The 16,942-nt window shown below is 37.9% G+C and overlaps 1 protein-coding gene across 1 annotated transcript; it reads left to right on the top strand.

Annotated features, from left to right (window-relative positions):
• Positions 1-5,108: 5,108 nt before the first annotated feature.
• rgs5b (regulator of G protein signaling 5b) lies at positions 5,109-6,453 on the top strand. The gene is made up of 5 exons (XM_033982522.2): positions 5,109-5,224; positions 5,310-5,399; positions 5,504-5,565; positions 5,659-5,822; positions 5,913-6,453. The coding sequence occupies exons 1-5, from the start codon at positions 5,181-5,183 to the stop codon at positions 6,087-6,089; spliced, it is 537 nt and encodes a 178-aa protein (XP_033838413.1). The 5' UTR covers positions 5,109-5,180; the 3' UTR covers positions 6,090-6,453.
• Positions 6,454-16,942: the final 10,489 nt, after the last annotated feature.

The following is a 16,942-nucleotide window of genomic DNA, read 5'->3' as shown; positions in this document are numbered from 1 at the left end:
CCTTGCTGCAGGGCGCAAACAGCAGACATATTTCAGAATACACTGGCCATATTAGTGTGACTGATCCTTTCTTATAAGGCAACTCTCCCTCACTTTAGCCCTGTATTTCAGTCAATGTTCCCAATTAGCTTCTGTGTAACTCCCTCAGAACTGCGGGTGTTTGTGTTGCCGCGGGCATGTCAAACAGAGTACAGGGTTCAAACGCATTTGCCTCCAGCAGAGATTTCTTTGGATAAAAGTTTCATTTTCACTGGGATGATATTGTTCCAGGAAAACACTGTGCAACGTATTACAGGACACAACCACTCTGAATACATTATAGGTTGATCAAGAGTGTGGGCCATGGGGTTCTGAGGATATCCCAATTAACCTCATTTGTACGGCATATTTAATAGGATGGAACAAAATCTTTTGCCACAAGATCTTGCAAGTTATAGTTGAAGACTGTGCACACATGTGAAAAATTATCTTGAGATTTTCTTCCATATGTTATTATGGACAAAAAAGGTTAATACTTTGAATTTTATCTCTTGAATAAATAAAACATGCAAAGCCAAAATTGTGATCTGAACTGGAATTTCATCTTGCATCATTTTCATGTATCAAATCTTTTGTCTCGTCTCATTCCTAACATATGTGCAGCTCTGTAACCAAACCCATTTCTAATACAGCACATCTGGTAGTTAACGTTACTATTGTGAGTTTTATTTTGTTGTATTTGGTTTGTATTGAATAGGTGGGTGTTTGTAATTGTTGCTCTTAGGCTATCATACATGTCTTTCTAAATTCATCTTCCAAATGTGAGTAACAGGTAGAGAAAGGCCCATAAACAGATGGCTCTGTTCAGGGGGCTCATTCATATTGTGCAGGAGCTGGGCCTGAACGTGGTTAACATTGATTTGTCTCCAGCTGCAGATGTTGTGTAGCCAGCTGACATTTGATAATCCTGAGATGGGATCATGTGCACCGCTGCGGGCCACTGCACGCGGCTACAGAGAGGTGCATTAAGTGATGGGGCACCTGCTCAGATCAGTGACATACTTCATATTCAGATGTCTCTAAACAGATGGAGCTCTACTCTAACTATATCTGCAGAATACAAAAACATGGGCAGATTCATGGCGGCTGCACTTTGTTTAATTCAAAACAACACTCTGAAAGTAATGGTAGAATCTGTACTTTCTGATACAGAAAAATCCTATATCTCTATATTATCCATGGATACACTATCTCTAAACTGATTATGTGATACTTATCTGCCCATGGAGCTGGAAATGTAATGGCTAAAAGAAACAACTGTCAGCCAAAATACAAAAATTAGTTAGTTTTAGTTATTTTGCTAATTCGTTAACAAAGAACATAGGATTCCAGGTAATATTGGCAAATGCAAAAAGTCATCAGCTTGAATGTCAAAACATAAAAACTTTCAATATTTTTTTTATTTCCAAATTTCTCATGAGGCAAATAAAATTATCCTGATTTAGTCTCTGAATGGAGAAAAAGGGAGGAAGCTGATCTAAATGAAGAACCAACTTGATGACTTGAAAGTTTTCCAAATACAGTTTAAGGGTGGTCCATTTGGGAATTGTGAAAGCAGCGGGAATTTAATGACTGTTGCTTCCCGAGAACAGGCTTTGACTTAGTCAGCTGCAAACAGCCAATACAGGAAGTAGTCTTCAACAGAGCATAACGTTGAAATCATACATCTCCGAAGATCTGGCCTGTAACTTGGCCTGGTGGTGCCATCTGCTTGTCTTTATGGAAATATATTACTGCCATATTGTGGAACATTGTAGGTAAAATAATAACATCTCCAAGGAGACAAGCAGTTGGTAGACTTTCCACCTGAAAAGAGCACTTTTTAAATGGCTTTAATCTAGTTGATGTGAAATGTCACACTGAATGAATTATGCTTTTTTATGCCAGGTTTCATTTTGTTTGTATCATAAAAGAATATTTACCACCAGGTTAAAGTGGGACAAAATTATGCACGTGCTTCGCTAAATGAAGTTGTGTCTTTTTTGGGTATACACTAAATTGGGTCACATTTGTTTAGTCGACCAAAACTGAATAGATACTAGAATAGTCTACTTTCCGCTAATTTTAGACCCACATTTAACTGTAAACTCTGTGTGTCAGTTCATTGTGTGGCCATACCTGTATTGTTCACAAACCTTAGTCGACCATAGATCAACACAAATGGAAAAGTGAGCTATTAAATGTAGTTGATGAGGTTTCTGGGTATTTGTGTCACTGTGTATTCAGGGCCTGGGATAGTTGTAACAATGGCACGGGTGATGTAACGTGACATTGTGAGAAATAAATGTGGATAAGCACCAACTATGTCATCAAAAGGTTGGCAATTTGCTATAAAAGGGCACACGGAGCACTGCATAATGTATTTATTAGCCTACGCCATGTAACTCTTATAATATATGTGTCACGCTTCACACAGTGGGTTTTAAATCATCAACTAAATGACTGTCCTTATTCCCTATTTTGCACAACTAGACTGTGAACTTACATATTCTACATGAACTACCAATACATATACCCTAAAAATGAGATTATGATGTATGTAAAGAGGCTCCATTCATTCACTGTGTCCTGTTTTTTGGCTTATAGTTGCCAGTTTTCAGCTTAAATCACTTTCTCAACACAAATAGACACAAGATAATGAACAATAACAGCAGTAACAATAATAAAGATGTTTTTGAAGTCCAACTTGTACAATTTTACAGCATTTCCTTTTTCAAATGTCTGAAATGTTTTCAGACTGCACAAAACTAAAAGCATCACGGTTTCATTGAACTTAAAGTAAAAGTGTAATCTCTCAGTGACCCAGTTTCTATGGTTACCCACAGTGGTCAAAATAATTGACCACGCAGACTGAACACATGACATAAAAACTGAACTAGACAACAATTCTTCTCCCTTTTTTGGTCTCATGACATTACACTTTGACACAGCAAAAAATAATTTATGGATCTGAAAACTGGTCACATGTACTTCTTCATTTTGTCCCCTGTACTAGACGTGGGTAGTAGTAGTAAGAAAATGTACTCTTAATGTAGCCTTCTTCTCTGAGTAGTTTTCAGATTGCATATTTTCCTACTTTAGTAATATTTAGTTAGAAATAATAGTTGAACATTTGTGTTTTTTGCACTTCTCCTTCAGATATGATTTAGTTTATCACGTTGTGTGTTCTATCAATTGAAAATACCACATTTGGTGAATTATTTATGTTTTGTTCTTCCCATTTACAATTTCAAATCAATAATGTTCCGTCTAAACCGCGCTGCAGTGGCACTTCTGGTTATGTGGGAATCCCGTTCCTTTCATTTGAGAGTTTGTGAAAAGTTTTGCCACTAAAATATAACATAAATACATAAAATAGGTTGATTGGTGTGTCAAATGTTCAATGTTTATGTGCAACAACAAGTCAACACTGCACCGATTCTCTGGAAAGCTTTAACGTGGCTTTATAGTCCGTACAGAACTAATTTGCTGCCAAGATCGACGCTCCATGCCAAATAATACAGCCTGAATAGTGATGGCAGCGCCCACAGCCACTTCCGGATTAAGGTGAATACATGTGAGATGAATAAGTAGCCTCCAAGCTCAATAAGCTCCATTATAGCTCAGCCCACAGCAGTAGTAATGTAACAGCAGAGGTGAATGTTCGCCCAGTCAGTTCAAGTAAAGTCCATGTAAAGGCATTGTCTGAGTCGACTGAGGCTGAGGAAGCTGGCTGTCTTTCCATCCTGCTCTTGATTTTTAGCTCCTTCCTGACATTTTTCCTGCCACCTCACCGAGACACAACCCCAATCAAAGGTTTCTCTGTTGGTCTAGTGCTAAAGATAGACATTCTCAGTCAGTGAACAATAGTTTTCTCTGTGGCCAGGATAAAAATAAGTCCCCCTGACAGTAAATTTTAATTTTCAAGCAGGAAGCATGTAATCACGAGCCAAGAATCTGGTATGTGAGCCCTGTGGAGTGGATAGAGAAGCTATAAGCAAAAAACACCATGGAGCACTACTGGAGGAATTTACGGTACTCAAAAAGTCCACACTCTGGACTATAGGTATTTTATGGTGATGTATATTATTATAGTAATGACAAGAAAAAACATGGGATCCCCGTCTTTAACTAGCACTTATTTACTTTTAATGGTTCAGTCTTTGTAAAAATGAAATTAGAAGGGATAATTTAATGTTAAATATCAGACACACCATGCTATTTCAGTATATAAAACAACAAGGGAAATTAACTTAATCATTTGAAACCACAAAAGTAAACTGCATGGTTCAAGTTCATACAGATAAATTAGCCAAATCTCTCATTCACAATCACTTTTTAAGCACATGTAATACACAGACTTGCTTGCTTCTAAGGGGCTTTCATTTCTAGTTAATTATAAATAAGGGAAAAGCTTTACGCAGCAGTAACATCTCAGTCGAACTTTGGATTTTGACAGAAAAGTATCAGAAGGTTAAACACTCACAAGCTTTTTATATTATTCATTAATTCAGACAATGCCAGATAACAATAAAACCACCAATGTTCTTTTTATTTTAGATTTTCTCTGATAACACTTCATAAAAACTTCTAAATAGCCTTAATAAAATATGAACAAAGACTTAATTCATAATGAGCAAATAAGTTAATATGGCGACTACTTAGTAACTACTTAATTAAGCCCCTAAACTCAACCCCTTAATTAAGTCGTAGACATCGTGTGCCTTGAAAGGAGCAATATAGTATTTAGTATTATATTACTAAAACATGCCTTTTGCTTTCATTATAATAGGGAAACTTGCAGATCCAGGTCAGACAATGTTTTATAAGTGAAAATTGCCGTGGTCTTCACACTTGAGGGGATTTTCTGTCCTTGTGAGAACGTCTGGTCCTCTTTACTAAACCACAAACGCACGCACAAACGCACACACACTTATCATGAGTAGATTTGAAGGATTTCACTCATTCTAAGTATCACGTTATTCAGCAGAGCAGCCTCCCACTGGTCTCCTCTGATTGGTCGAGACGAAAGTGATGTCACAGACTGGACATTGTTTAAAGGCGTTCCTCTCTCCCACACTGACAGCACAAGCGTTAAGAGCTCACTGGCTCACAACAACGTATAATTCACCGCTCTTTGGATTATAACAAGAAATCTCAACATGTGCCGTGGACTGGATTCACTGCCCATCACCTGCCTTGAAAGGTAAGCTTACGACAAGACATTTTGAATCATGCTCTGACAAGACTCTGACAAGACTCTTTAAACACATACTTTTCTATCTCTCCAGGGCAAAAGAGCTTAAGGCGCTGTTTGGAAGTTTCTTGCAGAAGTCAGACCACTGCGTAACAGGGCAGTGCAAGAAGAGTGACAAAGTGAGGTACGATAAAATGTTTTGTATTTTTCAGCATTTTACTTGTAGAAACTTTTTAATGTTGCCCAGTTAGAAACAGTGTGGTTAAATATGTCTCTATCCTATTGCAGATTGAACATTGATGAGCCCCTAAAGTGGAAGGAGTCTTTTGACAAACTGTTGTGCAGCGAAAGTAAGTTTTCAGATTACATACTTTTGAGGACATCTATTCTTGCTGTGAGATTTGGTCAGGGTTTTTTTTAATACAACATTTTTTTTCCTACAGATGGTCTCTGCCTATACAGGGCTTTCCTTGTTTCTGAATTCAGCGAGGAAAATATTGCTTTCTACTTGGCATGTGAAGACTACAAGAACTTCAAACCCTCCAAAATGGCGGTAAAAGCCAAGAAAATCTATGACGAATTCATCGGCTCTAATGCACCAAGAGAGGTTAATAATTGTGCTATACTTCGCAAAGTTGGTAACTATAATCCAAATGAAAATATAAAATAACTAATATGTTACTCTCCTTGTTTAAAGGTTAATCTGGACCACACCACCAAAGCCATCACCAAAGCAAATATGGAAAACCCCACTGCATCCACTTTTGACCTGGCCCAAGCCAAAATCTACACTCTGATGGAGAAGGACTGCTATCCCCGCTTCCTCAAATCCTCAACATATTTGGAGCTTAGCAGAAAGGCCAAGACAGGCTGAACAAGATGTGAACAAGGACTGTCCACTGGAAAAGACAAGTTTCCCAAAAAATGGAAACGAGACGCACAGCTGAGACTACGGGTGCTCAGACAGGACAAATACCTCAGTCGCAGTGGCATGCTGGGAAATAGAGTTCTCAGGAGTTTGGTGAAGAGTAGTGTTCAGGCTTTAAGCGAAAAACGCTCGCCAAGTAGGGACTAATGGAAATGGTCTATTAGAAGTCGCACAGACTAAAAATGGATGTACTGTACATACCTGAGTGGCATGTGTCTCACTATAGACACTTTAATTTATTTCAAAAATGTATTTATTATTTATTTATTGTGTTAATGCTTTATGAAAAAGTACTGTATTTTTACCATGGCAAAATAAATAAAACATATTTTTTGTAAAAAGTGTTTGTATGGAAATGTTTATGTTGGAGATGGAGAAAGAATCGCATGTGACTAGAACACTTCACAAGTAGGTGTCTGGGTGACTCCTTAAGCACTTACGCACCATCCATTACTTTGAGTTAGGCCTGGTGTTTGTTGACCAACACACTGGACCTTGTTACTTAAGGCAAAAATATCTGTACCCTTCCTTCTCTATATGAATATTTATTTCCCTATGTATTGGTTTCACCTTTCTGTTCAGAGGCGCCCCGTTTGAGCAGTTTACCATTGAAAAAATATAATATTCTGTTTAAAAATGTTTATTGCCATGGCAACGGTGATATTTTTTGTCACTTTGAAACCCACACATAGTAGTACTGACCTGTTATACTTCAGGTTGTATACTTAAGATCCACAGTCACGCGACAAAAATCCTACGACAAAAATCAAAACAAGCTGAAATGAAGACATAATTTCCAAACTCTTGTCACTTTGATATTGCTTTTAACTTCTTTAAAAACTGTGTATGCCTGTTGCCACGGAGACATCCACTGCAGTCCACTGGTTTGTTTACCTTGATGAGGCCCGGCATGAGTCACAGCAGCTCCACTCTCCTGGTTTTCATCCTTCTGCAGCTGCTCATCTTTCCATTATTCTGTCATTCATCTCCTCCTCCTACGAGTGTCCTCCGTCTCCTCTCAGCGCCCACAAACAATTAACACCACTGCACCAAGACCTGAGTGAAGTAAAGAGAATAACAGCTTACATGAGAAAATCAACTTGTGTTTTACATATAAAGCACACTCAAAAGTAATCTACACAATATAAACCACACTGAAAAGCAGTCAGCACAAACAGCAATGGACCATAGACTGTATATACAAATAGACGTAGCTAACCTGCTAGCCGCCGCGTTCTAAATAGGAAGTGATTATGGGCGCACTCCCGGCTAAGCTACTTTGGCTCCAATTCACTTTACACTAGAAAACTTTCGCTCCTCTCTCTGTAACTGCTGTTGTCAGACTCATCATTTTGGTTTTAAATTGTTCGTATTGACCCGTTCTATATGATCCTGGTGTTTTTATTTCGCTATCGTCTCCGTAACTCAACGTATGAACATTAATAACATTAATAAGGGGGCGGTACCTTCAACAGCTTCACTCCAGATTTGGTTGCTATGATACTCGCGGTCGGAAAACCAAATATGGAACCCGGTCCAAATTCTCCGCTATAACTGCTAGCCTCGATGAGCTTCAATTGACTGGAGCTGAACGCTGTGGGTGACGTCACACTCCCTTAGTCCACTTCTATTATTCTAGGATGGGCTGATATGAATGTTTTTAAAATCCATTGGACGTTATTGCAGGGTTTCAAATGACATGACAACATTCTATCGGCCAATCATATTTAATACAGATAGGGGTAGGTATAATGAATAGTTAAAATGCAGATTTATATTGCAATACAGGGAGGTCTGGGGTTTTATCACTAATGAAAAGAATCAGGGTTTTTTTTGGGGGGGCTTTTTTTAACTATTTATTTACATGATATTTCACAATAACAAACTGAATACATATCTACTGATAACTCAAATATAAAAAGGAAAAGGAAAAAAAAATATATATGCATATACATACATACACTCAAATATATATATATATATATATATATATATATATATATATATATATATATATATATATATATATATATATATATATATATATATATATATATATACACATACATACATACACACACATACATGCATGTAGAAATAAAAAGTATATATACATACATATACACATATTATATATACACAAACCCATACACATATACATAATGTGCACATATATAGCCAGAAACGCACATACATATATACATACATATACACATACAAAAAAAAAGGATCAAAGGACAAAAAGGATCAGGTTTAACATTTATGAGTTTCTGGATATTTCACGGCAAAGCACAGTGTAATCAACTGGGTCAACTGGGAATAGGTGAACGATATACACTTCCATATGTAGCATGTAAACGCAGAATTGTATATGAGTATGTTGATACGTGTGTGTATGTGTATGTATGTATGTGCCTTAACTTTGACCATTGTGAAAAATAAAATTGAATTGAACTGAATCAACAAAGAAAACTGTCTCTTGCCCCCCATCTGGGAGTATGACATCTAAACATTCTACCACCAATAGTAAAGTTTACAATTTACTTTTCAGCCTCAAAAAAATAACTGGCTAAATGTTCTATATTGTACTGAGATGATAGTATCAGATATCACTGATACCAATACTAGAACCAATACAATGCCCATTCCTGTACATGAGAGGAGATTTAAAACTACAAACAATAAAAGCACACTTTTCTTGAATCTTTTTTTTTTTATGTTGGAAATGTTTGATTTGTAACACTTTTTTTGGGAGGACCAACCATACTATTCTAAGAAATCTCTGAGGGTTATAGAATTTAAAAATTCTCTCAAAAAGAGGAACTGAAATTCCCTGTTATTTTACATTATGCAAGCAAAAAAAAAAGAAAACCCCAAACAACTGAAACCAAATAAGTTAACAATGTTCAGTTAGATATTCAACGAAATAACAAGGGGAAACTCCTCTCAAAAACAGAAGTATAGTAACATGAAGTGTTCTGGTTCACTGAAGTGTAACTGTTAAAAACTGTATCAGAAAGATTTGGGGATTATTATGGCGATTAAGTAAATCAAACAGTGTGTGTGTGGGGGGGGGGGGGGGGTGCGCGTGCGCACGCGGGGGGGGGGGGGGGGGACTATTAACATAAAATAAATACATTGGAAAATGTGTGTAATTCACTGCCTCCCTATTAAAACCTCTATTCTCAGCACATGTTATGCTTTAGAGCCTACGTATATTCCACATGACAATTAGATGATAAATGATGATGATAAAATGAGAATGAAATTATAAGTCATCATTATAACCTTACAATGATAAATGGCCATATGTGGACTCCAAAATAGCCTTGTGAATAACTCACACTCAACAGAATGAGCAGATCCAGGATTTATTACTGTCCCCATTTTCTCCAAACTCACTTTTCTAGAATGTGTTTCTGGAAACAGAACAAACACACCTGGAGTGTCCTCCAGCTTCGACTGTTCCACAGAACAGTATAAAGCACATCTATATCCATGGAGTCTCTGTAGCCAGTGAGGTGAAATGCAAAAAAGATATGTTTACTGTACAGTACTGTGAGACAATCCAGGCAAAGAAATAACATGAGACAAGCGGGTGATGAACCACAAAAGTTACATAGTGCACTTTTAACACATACAGGAGTTAGAAAAAATAAAACAAAAAAGTGTGGTATAAATAGACTGAAAAATGCACATGTGGCCCATCGAGGCGCCTACTGAGCTGGCACATATGAGTCAGTTTGCTGGATTTAAAACATTTACCACGTACGTGCTGATTAATAGCATTTCCAACAGCTCTTGGAGTTGATTGAACACAAAGAGAGGTTGTCATGGTGACCAAGTCACTAGAGCCACAGACTCTGTGAATCTTTTACAATATTCAATATACTTAAGACGTAAGCCATAAAGATACAAGTTATGAAGAAGCAAAGGAGCCCCTAATGTACTCAAGCAAATGTACAGCAACTAATAAAACTAAGAAGAAAACTACAAAACCTAGTGATTAACTAACAGCTAACACCATCACTAATATATATATAACAGCTAACATATATATATATAACAGCTAACACCATCACTAATATATATATATATATATATATATATATATATATATATATATATATATATATATACATACATACATACATACATACATACACACACACACACACACACACACACACACACACACACACACCCCTACACCCCCACACACACACCCACACACACACACACACACGTACAGTGATGATGATTCACATCCATGAGGTAAGACTGAGCATTCAGGGTAACGTTGGTGAGGTTCCAGGGAAAATGTGACACAAAAATTCTTGGTGACTGTTTTGTGGAGAGTTCCTCTGGGCTAAAATGAGCCCATTTTAACCCAGTGACTTGAATGCTCCAGTGGAACAAAGATCACTAATAATAAAGATGGAAAAAAGTGCTTTTGGAGAATGTATAAAAGAATTTTAGAACAGTCAAAATGAATGAATGAAATGTCTTTCATTGGCTTTCTTGACCTGTTTTTCTCCAACACAAAGAAAGCACCTAGCAAAGATAAAATACAAGTACTTCATTCAAGTATTTTAGGATTCACGTGGTTGGCTACATACAAATAGGAAAAATATCAGTATTAGTATAATTAGTCAATTAATCAGGTAATGCGTGTTCTATAGTTGGTATTTTAGGCCACAGCGCCTAAAGTGGCTTCTTGTAGTTTAATGCAATCTTGTAATAAAATATCTGCAGCTCATAACAAGTAAATAGATCATATAAAATTTCACACAAGTCAATAAAAATAAACACGTTCCAAATGTTCCCACAGCTGCATAATTTTAACACTGTAAGTAAATCACATTTTGTTTGAAGTTCATGACATTTCGGGACATTCTCAAATACTGAACGATGGTTGCTGTTTTAACATTAATTTAAATGTTGTCAACTCTTAAAAGCTTTTCAGGGAAACACTGAAATTTTATGAGTTCCTATCATTTACCAGTATTACTATAAATGTTTGTTTCAATGCAGACTGTACGACTACTACATGATACAAAGAATGTGGTGGAATGTTCAGTAGTTACTATGTTGACACAAAGCACACGTTAGCAAACACTGTCAAAAACGTTTTAAGACAGTCGGAAAACCCAAGAAAAAAATACAAAATGGATTTAAACAACAAATTTTCAAGAGTCTGTGATCCATATTCAACAACTAGGTGAAAGTGTCAAACTGAAAAACTGTTGGCTAATGCTAACTACCGTAAATTTCGGATTATAAGCCGCTACTTTTTTTCCACGCTTTGAACCCTGCGGCTTGTACAGCAGTGCGGCTTATTTATGGATTTTTTACTGGATAACGGCCCCTGGGTTTTATTTTCACGGACAAGCCTTCTACACGTGGCAGATAAATATGGCAAAAACAACTTAAGTGCATTAAAAAAATACAACTCACCAAACCGCTGCATCAGAGGGAGCCCTGCGCTGATTATGTGATTATGTCTACTCTGCTCCGCAGTTTCTTTCAAAAACTCTAAAGGCGTATTGTTTAATCCCAGGTGCTTATTCTCCATGTGCCAAAGCAGTTTTGAAGGTTTCATTGCCTTATTTGCTTTTCCCGTATGTTACGTAGAGCGGACTCTGTGCGTGAGTCACCTGCAGCGACAAACCCAGATTTTAAGTGGGCATTGTCTGTTAAATTTATCTTTCTTTTTCTTGGAGGTGTAGTCTCCTCTTCTGGCTCCTCAGTTGTCCTTTTCCCCTTTGTTAAAAGCTCTCCAAAGACTTTTGTTTTGGCTCATTTTCACTCGCTTGTGGCTCTACTTTTGTGCGTCGTGTCTGATGTGTTATACGTGATACGTCACCGCGGAGACAAGAGCAGATAATATACTTGCTACTACATCAAATAGATTTCTGTGGCGATTTCCAGCAGGATTTTCATGATACATCTACGGACGAGCTTATTAGTGTGTCATTAGGGACGGGCCAAAGTTGCTCCTGACCCCTGTGCGCACAACGTCTGAAAATCAGGGCTCTTTACGCAGGACTGTGAGCTGTGTCTGTGTCTGTGTCTGTGTCTGTGAGACGTGAGCGGTGTTTGTTTTGAACATTGTTCCGCGAGTGTGACGCTTATTTTGAGCAACGAAAAATAAGAAAATATAATTTTATTGTAAGATCATAATAATCTTCCAATTTAAACTACAACAAAAAAGAGCTAACACAAATAAAATACACTTCAGCCACGCAGAGCCGCAGTATAAGGCTGAAAGAGGCGCATACGGCTCCGGAGCCGCGGGTTGCCGACTCCTGAAATAGAGCCACTGCACGTAAGCTCGACATCAATGAATCCAACTTGGTCAATGTAAAAGACGACAAAAGTTTTCAGAGGAAATAAAAGCAGATTTTCCGTTTTGGTGCAGTTTTATTTTCTAAACCTGCAGATGTGTTCATCCCGTGTTGATGTCGTGTTGGTTCCAATTTTCAGGCAAAGTTAAAAAAAAGCGTGTCAGTGCACCGTCTTTCTGTGTAAATATCTCATGTTACAATATGAAAACCTGCGGCTTTTATTCAGGTGCGGCTTATATATGTACAAAATTGATTTTCTCTTCAAATTTAGCTGGTGCGGCTTTTAATCAGGTGCGCTCTGTAGTCCGAAATTTACGGTAGCTCATGGCTGTAATTTAAAGGGCCCATATTACTATTTTCTGATCTATGTTATAATGTTGTATCCTGGTCAAAAACATACCTGGAGTTGTGTTTTGTTTTATTCACACATATTTCACGCACAAATCCTGCACATTTAGACTGAGTTCCTCTCGCAAACAGAAAGCCCTGTGTTGCACTTTGTGATGACATGTGGTAATACGGAAAACATCAACTGTGTTTTAAACTCCATACACCTTCCCTAGAATAATTTTGATGATTTAAACCCCGGGACCGCCAATCTCTACTGTCGAAAAGGTAAAAGGTAGCTGCTAACTTGAACACTACGGCTTCATGACATCGCAAGGTGGAACAAAACAGTTTGAAGTTTGGTGATGTAGACAGACTAATAATAAAGAGTTACTCAAACATGTGTGAATGAAACAAAACACAACTGAGGAGGTAACGACATTCTAGCATGGCAAAAACCTCACGAGAATACATGTATAATATAGCACCTTTAACATGTTTAACAGCACAAATCATCTCCAACTAAGTCAACTCTTTCTGGTCTGGTTATGTTTTTTAAAAAAAAAGCTCAGATTAAAGTCTAACAGAGCTTCAGACAGAGCAGAGCCTACAGTTACGGGTGATGACACCAGCTGCAAAGTATCAATAGAGGTGACATCATTTTATTCGAAAAATGCTCCTCAAGATTCAACATGGCAGAACAATGGGCAGCTTAACTGACAAAATGTGTTTCTTTGCTTTCTATTGCCTAATTTTTCTTTGTGGAGCTATTGTTTTCACCCCATAATTATTTCTTCAACACCCAGACTCAGCAAACTGTTATTTAAGGAGAGAAAGATTCAGTTCAACTTTGTGTGATCCCAAAGTCTGTATCAGTGATAAATGTGCATGTAGTCTGCAGTGTTCCTGTTGTTTAGCTAACAGTTTACTAGTTTTCTACTACCGTTTCCTTGATTTTTTGTTGTTTTAAATGTCAGAGACTGGTTCACCTACAGGACAAATCCCCGAGACATAAACAAAGTAATGTAGTCTACTCCATTCAGTGTAGTGAAGAATGCAGTGAGCAGTATACTGGAGAAACTAAACAGCCAATCCATAAAAGAACGTACGAACACGAGCGTGAGAGCTGCTCTGGACCCCAGTCTGCTGTTCATCTCCATCTCCATCTCCATCTCAAAGACACTAACCACTCCTTTGAAGATCGTGAGGTTCAGATCTTAGCCAGAGAAAAGAAATGGTTTGAGAGGAGAGTTGAAGAAGCTATTTTTGTTAGGAAAGACAATGCAGAAACATCCACAACAAAGAAGCGGGTTGGATGAGCAGTAGAACGATTTGTCCAGCTGACAGATTTAAACTTCATCTTTTGCTACGTCAGGTATAAACTAATATTAATCAGAGTTGTAGAATTTTGTATTTGTTATTAATCTGTAGCAGCATTTAAATGGTAAGTGGTCACGTTTTTACATAGCGCTTTTCCCTGTTCAAGGCACTGAAAGGGCTTTACATCTAGAAATAACTCAACCATTCACACACACATTCATACACCAGTGTACGCAGACACTGAGGGCGAGGAGGCTTAAGTGTCTTACTCAAGGACACAACGACAGCAGTCATCTGTGGGAGGTGGAATCGCGCTGCCAACCAGGGAGTCGGTGGATCTGACCGCTCTACCAGTGATGTTTTTAGGTCAAGAGCGGGATTCGAACCGCCAATGTTTGGATCAGTGGACGCCAACACCAACTGAGCTACTGTTTAAGATGTTTTTTGAGCCTTTACAGCAGAACAGTTCATTGCTCAACTTTGCCATTCACAAATAAAGTTGAAAAGGTTGTGATGTCATCTGTATAATCTCCATTTTGTCCTTTTGGCATTACCTTACTCTTGATAATACAATGCATACTGTCAGAAGTAGGGCTGGGTGATATACTATGAAAAAGTATCGCCATTATTTTTGCTTGTATTGATCAACAGATTTTATCCCTCCAAACTCTGCTCCAAACCTCATGCTCACTGATGAAGAATCTATATTTAATTATTGACCATTTGAAATATCCCATCACAATTCGAATAAAATATAACCCCACCTTTGTATCCTTGGGCAAAACTCTTCACAGTATTGGCCGCAGTTTCTGTGTACAATAATGTGTTTTTGAGTGTCACTATGATGGATTCGGTAGGTATCAAATAAAAATCACCCAACAAACTGCCAGAAAAAGCCAGGAGCGAGCAACAGGTTCATCTTGTTCGATAAAAAGATGCGACTGTTGGAAAGATGAGGATGGAAACAACATCATGAAATTAAACTTGTGTTTCTAATTCACTTATTATAAACCCAAGGCCTGTAATCTCGTCCATGTGTGAAAATATCTCGTGACGCAGGTGGTATTTTTATATTAGCTCTTGTTTATGTTTCAGATGAACGTCAGGAGAAACCTGTCTTTCCTGAGGATGAAGTGTGCAGGGTGATAGTGATAAAACGTGACTAGTTGAGTTGCTGTTGTTTGGAGATGACTGACACATGCTGCAGGTGCTCCGTGGCCTGATTAAGAGAAATGCTACTTGAACTCGACCCATTTCCTGGAGGAGATCAGCAGAGGTACAGCCAATCTGTCTGAGGTGGTAGAGCTCACTTTGAGGCGTTTTTAAGAGCACACTCTGTCCCTCTCATGGAGCTGTGCAGGTGGCCATTTTCTAAACTTAGACACTAACAACACTTCTTCATTTTATGTTTTCAGAAACCAGTTCATTTTTATAACTTACCTCAGACTAAAGTTTGATGAAAAACAGGCCATGTAACAAGAGAGTGACGTTTCAGAGTTTGGAGAAGATTCACAGTGTCAGATTGGTGGTTTATGGGCCCCTGTGAGGTAAAGAGCTCTACTGCCATCTGCTGGACAAACTGAAAAAAGTTACTCAATTAAAAGTATCACCTGAAAAAATCTACTTAAGTAAAAGTATTTAAGTACCTATTTAAAATGTGCTTAATTAAGAGTAAACAGTAAAAGTATTTCACACAAGTGCTCACAATTTGTGCTGTGTTATTGATTAAAAAATGATACATATTTTGGTCAACATTTGCAATACAAATCAATTTCTTATTTTTTCTTTCTCATTTTGTGTATTTATTTTGTGTATTTATTTTTGCTTGCTCAAAGCCAAAGCTTGAACTTGAAAACTTTAGTCAGGATGTTACCACAAACATGATCAAAATAACCCCTCAAATCAAATCCAGTTAAAAATATAGTGGTGTAGAAAGTACAGATGCCTGCTCTTAAATGTAGTTAAGTAAAAGTAAAAAGTATCCGCTGTAAAATGTACTTAGGTAAAGTACTTTACTACTTGTACTTCCTTACCTTCCACCACTAAATATATGTTATCATGGTAATAAATTGTATTAATAATAGACACTGCCAGATTTCATACAGGGCTGAGTTCTGAATCTGAAGTCCATGATAGGAGAGAAGCAGAAACATGTATTGGAGATATGCATAATTAGGACCTCAGTCACACTGGAGGAGCTCAGAGAAGAGCCGCTGCTCCTCCACGTCGAGAGGAGCCAGTTGAGGTGACTTGGGCATCTATTCCAGATGCCTCCTGGACACCTCCCTAGGGAGGTGTTCCGGGCACGTCCCACTGGGAGGAGGCCCCGGGGAAGACACAGGACACGCTGGACGGACTATGTCTCTTGGCTGATCTGGAAACGATCCTCCCGGAGGAGCTGGAAGAAGTGTGTTTGGGAAGGGAAGTCTTCGCCTCCCTGCTGAAACTGCTGCCTCCGTGACCTGGCCCCGGATAAAGCGTAAGAAAATGGATGGATAGTTAGAATCTCAACTGACAAAAGCAGGAAAAAATATTTCACAATTAAAATAACAAAACAAACTTGCATTGTTGAGCATAAGGTGAGTTCTGCACTTTTGTGGTTTATTTGATTTATTGAGTTTTGCATTCACACATTGTGCAAGACTAAACCACAACTCAGGCACTTGGAGGCAGATTTTAGCTCACTTTTTGATGTATCAATTTCAAGATATAATTTTTGCCAATCTAACACGTCTAGTAGACTACCATTACTTATGTAATAAAATGACACAATTTTGTTTTGATTGTGAGAGCAAACTTTCTTCA

The sequence above is a fragment of the Periophthalmus magnuspinnatus genome, chromosome 17 (assembly GCF_009829125.3).
Source record: "Periophthalmus magnuspinnatus isolate fPerMag1 chromosome 17, fPerMag1.2.pri, whole genome shotgun sequence".
Classification (NCBI taxonomy): domain Eukaryota; kingdom Metazoa; phylum Chordata; class Actinopteri; order Gobiiformes; family Gobiidae; genus Periophthalmus; species Periophthalmus magnuspinnatus.
This window is presented reverse-complemented; position numbering and strand designations above follow the sequence as displayed.